Here is a 6,493-nt window from a genome sequence, read left to right on the forward strand (position 1 = left end):
CTAAAAAAAAAACTTTGTCCAGGGGAAAGTGGCATATAGCAAAAAAACAACCAAAAGCACCTTCTGCCTCAAAGGACGGGTCTTCTGAAGGAGGATTTAAGGTACTATTTCAATCGTGGTGTCCATCCCTATAAAGGTCTATAAAGAACAGGTGGCAAGGCTGATCTCAGAGATGACTCAAGCCAAATCTCACCTCTCTTCTGTTACACTAGAATACGAAACTTAAGGCAAAAATAGCATTTTTATATTATTCTAAGATATACATCATTTATACTAAACTGAGAGGATATGACATGTTCCTGAGCGTGTGACAGCACCACTAAGATGCACCCAATTTCTACCTCTTAATGTGCAACTTCTGACCTCCTCAACCCATCTCCTTAGCAGAGAAAGATGGTATTAGGGGCAGTGTAGGCTGGCAACATAGAGTTGATGTTGTAAGGTAGAAACTGATCCACCGAGTGCACTAAAACCAGCTATTTCACATCACACAGGCAAACAAACAGCTATTAAGCACCCATGACTTCCTCCTAATCAGATCTACAGTGACCTGTGTTGCTCTGTCAGAGGCTTCCTCCTTCATGCATTCCACATTCCTCCTTTGTGCATTTGTGATTCCTGCACACGTCCACAGGGCCTGACAAAAGCGGAGATTAATCTATACTGGAGCTTTAACTCCAGATGAAAAGGAAGATGGAATTTTTAACAGCTCTAAAAAGTGTGATATAAAATTACCAGTACACTCATACCAGACATGTCTGAACATTTTTGGGAGTCCACCATCAAAGCATCGAATACTTCAAAGTCAGTTTTCTTCACCTGTATGATGTTGTTGACGGTACCTAGCTGGCTGGTTACTACTGGCTGGGAAGAAACAAGATACAAAAGTCAGAATAAAAAAGCTGAGAGGACTATTAGGTTCTCAAAACTACACAGCGTTAGGTTAAGGGCAAGTGCAAGATTTAGGGCTGCAGGGGGCATGCATGTCAGTTGAACCTGCTAGGTCCATAGCACTTGATAAATTCTTGGGCTATAGATAAGGCTAGGATCAGGTTTGGGCTAAAGTTAACAGTGAGGACAGAAGGAGCTAAGCTTTACTTTTAGCTTCTACAGGGCTTTCAGAGCCAGGCTAAGATCTGCATGGTCTGATGTAGGACAGAGTATGGTTGGTATTGCTGGTTTACTGCTAAAGCTAAGACTAGAATCCAGGGCAGAGGGTTCTGAGAGCTAAATTTACTGCAAGGTAAATTCTGCAAGGTTCTGCAAGGTTTGCCAAGACAGCGAGAAGACTGGAACCAGCAACTGTGAATGATTAGTTCTGAAGCAGGTGGGCACTGCTGGGAGAGCTAGGGTTAAAGCTCATTTTATAGCAGAGGAGAAGGAAAAGGCCTGGTAGTTTTTGGCACAATTACTGGACTATGAAAATATCTAGAGCAGCAATCGCAACGTTCTGGCACAGATAGCAAGTACAGCACAGAGAGATTTGGGCTGTCAGCAATGCTACAGTGCTTTAAAAGACAGTTTGGCACTAGACAAGAAAAGCTCACCATCTCTTATAAACCAATACCCAAGAGATCTTGTCACCCATTTGTTACAAAATCTCCTGTCCTTTGAGGCTGATGCCGCCACCTGGGCCAGCTGGGATCAGAAATCTCTCTCTCACCAGCTTAAAAGGTCAGTTTCTGTTGTTAACCGATACCTTCTATCTGAAAAGGCCAGCTATTGGTAGAGAAACCAGCCAGTTTCTCATCTTCAGCTGCCTCAATGAATACATACAGCGAGTCGAAGAAAACATTACCTCTGAAGGATCGTGCGTCCACTGCCCATCCACAAAGAACTTGTATTGGTGCTCTCCTTCTGGCAGGTCCAGGATTGCCACAAAGTTATTGTGACTGGAATTTAAGACAAACAATCAGCCTTGAAACATTCCGAGAAGTACGTCAATCTATAAACTGTGACGAACACTGTTAACGCAGAACACAAGCCTCCTTAACATGCAAAAACTTAAAAAGGCAGTACCACATTTAAGAGAATCTCATGCAACCTAAAGGTAAAGATTCAAACTAAGGTTAATGTTAATGATCATTTCTTCCGTGACAGTAAGTCCCAGCACATCTAGTATCACATTCCTGGCATCAAGGAATTGGCATTAAGCTTTTGTAAAGTCATCGTCACATCTTCACGCTACTTGTTAGTACGTGAGACCTCATTTTATCTGTGGGACTCCTGTTGATGGAACAAGATCAGCTTACTCGTATTTCAGAATTTGCCATCATAAATTGCATTTCACAAAAGCCCATGAGATAAACGAACGACAACTAGAAGCAGCAACTCAATACTTCTGAGTTACTTTGGGTCTGAATAGCTGCTGCTTGCTAATTTTGATACTTCTGTGCTGTGAACTTCCTGATTCTTCAGAAGTCTTTACCAGCATCTCAAAGAAGCTGAGAAACAGTTGATTCTATGTGAACAATTCAAACGGGCCACACAATGCCAGTATCTCTCTTTACTTCTTCTCAGGTAAGGAGTGTAAGCATACCACCACAGAGCTGGATTTGAAATTTCAGTTTGGAATAATGAACTCTTCTACCTGAGCATATTTGATTCAGAAACATGATTTTATCCAGCCCCTAAGAAGGTCCAAATATCTCCTTTCCCAGACTACCTAATCTGACAAGAGACAAACCTGGTTTGGGTTTTTTTTGGTAAAGAGACATTTTTGTCCTTCTTCCAGATTCATTTCACCATTTCCCGTCTCCCAGGCTTTCTGCTTAGAGTATGACAGTAATACTGACGTTCCACTGGCGTTCTTTCCAGCTCCTGTCTTGATAATTGATATTGCACATTGCTCATGCACAGAACAATCCTCCCATACCATTTCATCAGGCCACTATGCTCCTCTCTCAAGTTTCCTAAGAAATTGAGACACTTCTGCAACAATGACAATGCAGGTAGCCACTCACTGAGATGAGAAACACCAGAAATTGGCAGGAGACCAATCTTTCACGGATATGTCATCGTTGACAGACAACAGGGCTCAGATCAACAGTTAAATTCAGAGACTTAAATTCAGGGCAACGAGGCTGGTGAGGGGTCTGGAGAACAAGTCTTATGAGGAGCGGCTGAGGGAGCTGGGGTTGTTTAGCCTAGAGAAAAGGAGGCTGAGGGGAGACCTCATTGCTCTCTACAACTACCTGAAAGGAGGTTGTAGTGAGGTGGGTGTTGGTCTCTTCTCCCAAGTAACTGGCGAAAGGACGAGAGGAAATGGCCTCAAGTTGCGCCAGGGGAGGTTTAGATTGGATGTAAGGAAAAATTTCTTTACTGAAAGAGTAGTTAAACATTGGAACAGGCTGCCCAGGGAAGTAGTTGAGTCACCATCCCTGGAAGTATTTAAAAGGCGGGTAGATGAGGCGCTTAGGGACATGGTTTAGTGGGCATGGTGTTGTTGGGTTGATGGTTGGACTCGATGATCTTGGAGGTCTCTTCCAACCTTTAATGATTCTGTGATTCTATGATTCTATGACTCTGCCATCCATTAAGTTTTAAATTTTTGAAAAAACATTGGTTTAAATGAAACACTCAGGTACAGAATTAAGCAGAGTCCAGAGCTCTCTGGCAGGAAAAAGCACTTGGTGCCTTAACACAGATTTATTCTCTTGTTCATGTAGTTTACCAGCAGGTATCCCAGGCTCAGAGTTTCCTAAGCAGCATTTGGACCCTCTGAGCTGGGCAAAAGCCAATGATATGGCAAGAAAGTACATCTGCCATCAGAGACACTATGCTTAAAACCAACTTCACCTTACATACCCAACTTTATGCCAGGTAGCAGACTGCACAACAAGGATTGTTTTGGGTCATTCGTGCATGGTGCCTAGTAAACAAATCACTCCTTCAAAATTGACACACAGCTCAACCTTCATCTTGTGCCATCCAAAAATCAAAAAGTCAGATTCTCATCAAGGGCTTGAGAAGAGAAGCAGAAAAGTGGTAAATCCAAGCACAATACCAATCTTACTGACTGACCACCTTTCTCGCTGCACTAAGCATTGCCAGTCCATGGGGAACATCACTGATATAGCAGCAGCAGTTTATTACCTCCTTGTCAGAGGAATTTTACTCCAGTTGTTGAAGGACCCAGATAAATAAACTTCTTTCCCTCCTCCAGTCCAGCGAAAGACTGTTGGTCGAGCTTGAGTGGGAGTTTTATCATTCACCTCCAGATCTTGTTGCCAAGCTAGGAATTCTTCTTTCTCCAACGGAGCCTACAAGCACAATGTCTTAACCGAAAGGAATTCTTTCCTGGCAGACTTAGATAATCTATATTTTACTGAAGGTATTTTTATGCCCAGACATGATTGCCTAAGATACAAGTCTACAGGTAGTTTTTGCCAGATAGACATTAGAAACCGCGCTTTTCACATTGTTCACAAATTCATTTACACAAATTCTGCAAAGATATTAAAGCCTTCCAAATTTGCAGAAAGAGTGGAAGGCAAAATAATCCCCCTCCCTCCAGCCTAAATTAGGTTAAAAAGAAATGGCTTGAGCTCACAAGAGTTTTCAAAATACACAGATATAAGAAGAGGGAGAAAAATAATTAAGAAGAAATACACTTAAGAAGCATTTAGATCATACGCACAAAATTTGCAGTTCACAGAAAGATTATGAATTGTCTATAGGAAACAGCTCTGTCCAACAGTCAAAATCTAAGTGTAATTTTCCATTAGACATTCTTACGAAACACGATACACAGCAAGACGTTTCTAACAATCCATCTAATACTGAGCAAAAAAAACAGTTAACAAATCTTTTCACATGGAAAATAATAGACAAGTAAGCTGTCAGTACTGACTGCAAGAGCATTAAGGATCCGAAGGAAGCAGAGGCACTGTACTTAGAGCTTTGAGCCAATTATGTTTTAGTTTTTCTACAATTAATTCTTGCTGGAAACCATGACATTACACTCATTTTATCTGCTTGAACGTCAATGCAATCTCTCTCCTTAGTGTAGGAAGCAAGGGAGATAGTTTTGTGTGTAAACTCAATGACAGAATTACTGAAGGTTGCTAACAGCACCACAACTGGACAGCATTCCCAAAGCTAGCAATGTTAGGAGACAGGAACGAACCACCAATACCTTCATTTCCTCTGAATGGAACAGGTCTGCGTCTTCAGGACTGTCCATTAAGATTTTTGGTCTATCACCCTCTTTCGTGCTGATGGCTCCTCCTGAGCTGTCACCTCGGGATGCCTTATGCCCATGACGCTCCAGTCCAGCTCGCTCGCTGCTTGTGTTCCCCATTTTTAAGGGCCTAAAAGAGCAGGAAAAGCCAGATCAGCATATGTATTTTTGAAGCCAGAACACCAGTAGGCAGGAAAGCAGGCTCATCAGTAGACCTGGGCTCTGCTTCTGAGTTGAAGATTCTAAGAAACTTCATTAACCCAAAATGCTAGCATCTTAAAATTATATCACGCTCAGAACAAAGACACTAAATGACTCTTGATAACGTGCTACGGTTCAATATCCTAGCATCTCTGCAAGACTTAGCCACTCTGAAAGCAGGTATCTGTCACTGCAGCACCTGGTATTCTGTCTTCCCAAGCTAAGTGCTTGTTCTTCTGTCTTCTGAATACCCACGCGTATAATGTTCTACCACATCAGTTGAAACATCAGTAGAACGTTCTGTCAGAGCGCTTCAAGAACAGCCTAGCAGAAATGTGATTTCACTAGAAAATGAAGTTATCTCAGGTAGTAAACTGCTGAGGATCCTTATAGTGGCTGGCTGCGGCTCCAAAGCACAAACAGCACAGTCCTGCTGAGGAGGCTTCCTCCAGACTCCGCTCTTCTCTGGGAGAGGCAGGGGCCTGCTGTACAAGAAACACAACACTTCTTCCCGCTCCACAGCCCGTGTGGCCACATCCACAGGGAGAAGGGAAGAGACTAGATGCACGTGCCGCATCTTACCTGAAAGACTACTTACAGGTGAAGAGCAGCAACTTAGAGGTGGCCAAGGTGGCCGTGGGGAACCATACAGACAGGGCCTTGCAGAGCGCCCAGCAGGGTACAAGTACATGTACGGGATATTGCCCTGTTTCCTGTAAGCTCAAATTATAGACATTGCCCAACTTTCAACCGTACAGATCTCAGCTCAGTCACAACCTGAAACCAGCCTCAGCCTCCGTGACCTAAGTAAACAAACAACTAATTTAACTGACACGATAAAGAAAAAAGTATACGTGCAAATGTTAACCGACTACGTGAAACTGCAACAGCTTGGAGCGTTCCGTACCTTCTTTAAATAGCGACTTGTTGATTCTGCGAGACAGACTTGGCAGGAGTAGGAGAGAAGGCCCGAATGAGATCGAACAGCCATGAAGTTCTCATCAGCAAACACACCTGTGTGTTTTATCTGCCGAGCTGATTCACGCCCCGACCTGGGCAGCCGGGCAGTCACTGCCTCCGCCCCGCACCTCTCCCCGGACCCGCCGCGCC

The 6,493-nt window shown here is 43.3% G+C and overlaps 1 protein-coding gene across 1 annotated transcript in view; it reads right to left on the reverse strand.

Annotated features, from left to right (window-relative positions):
• Nucleotides 1-6,378, reverse strand: part of PRKAB1 (protein kinase, AMP-activated, beta 1 non-catalytic subunit) — a 9,399-nt gene extending 3,021 nt beyond the window's left edge. Inside the window, exons 1-5 of the mRNA XM_009330821.1 lie at nucleotides 6,291-6,378; nucleotides 5,138-5,312; nucleotides 4,096-4,262; nucleotides 1,799-1,892; nucleotides 750-864 (exon numbers count right to left, since the gene is read on the reverse strand). Coding sequence (XP_009329096.1) covers nucleotides 750-864; nucleotides 1,799-1,892; nucleotides 4,096-4,262; nucleotides 5,138-5,302 — 541 coding nt within the window. The 5' untranslated portion in view covers nucleotides 5,303-5,312; nucleotides 6,291-6,378. The remainder of the gene's footprint in view (nucleotides 1-749; nucleotides 865-1,798; nucleotides 1,893-4,095; nucleotides 4,263-5,137; nucleotides 5,313-6,290) is intronic.
• Between the last annotated feature and the right edge of the window lie 115 nt (nucleotides 6,379-6,493).

This window comes from Pygoscelis adeliae, unplaced genomic scaffold, assembly GCF_000699105.1.
Source record: "Pygoscelis adeliae isolate BGI_AS28 unplaced genomic scaffold, ASM69910v1 Scaffold358, whole genome shotgun sequence".
NCBI lineage: Eukaryota > Metazoa > Chordata > Aves > Sphenisciformes > Spheniscidae > Pygoscelis > Pygoscelis adeliae.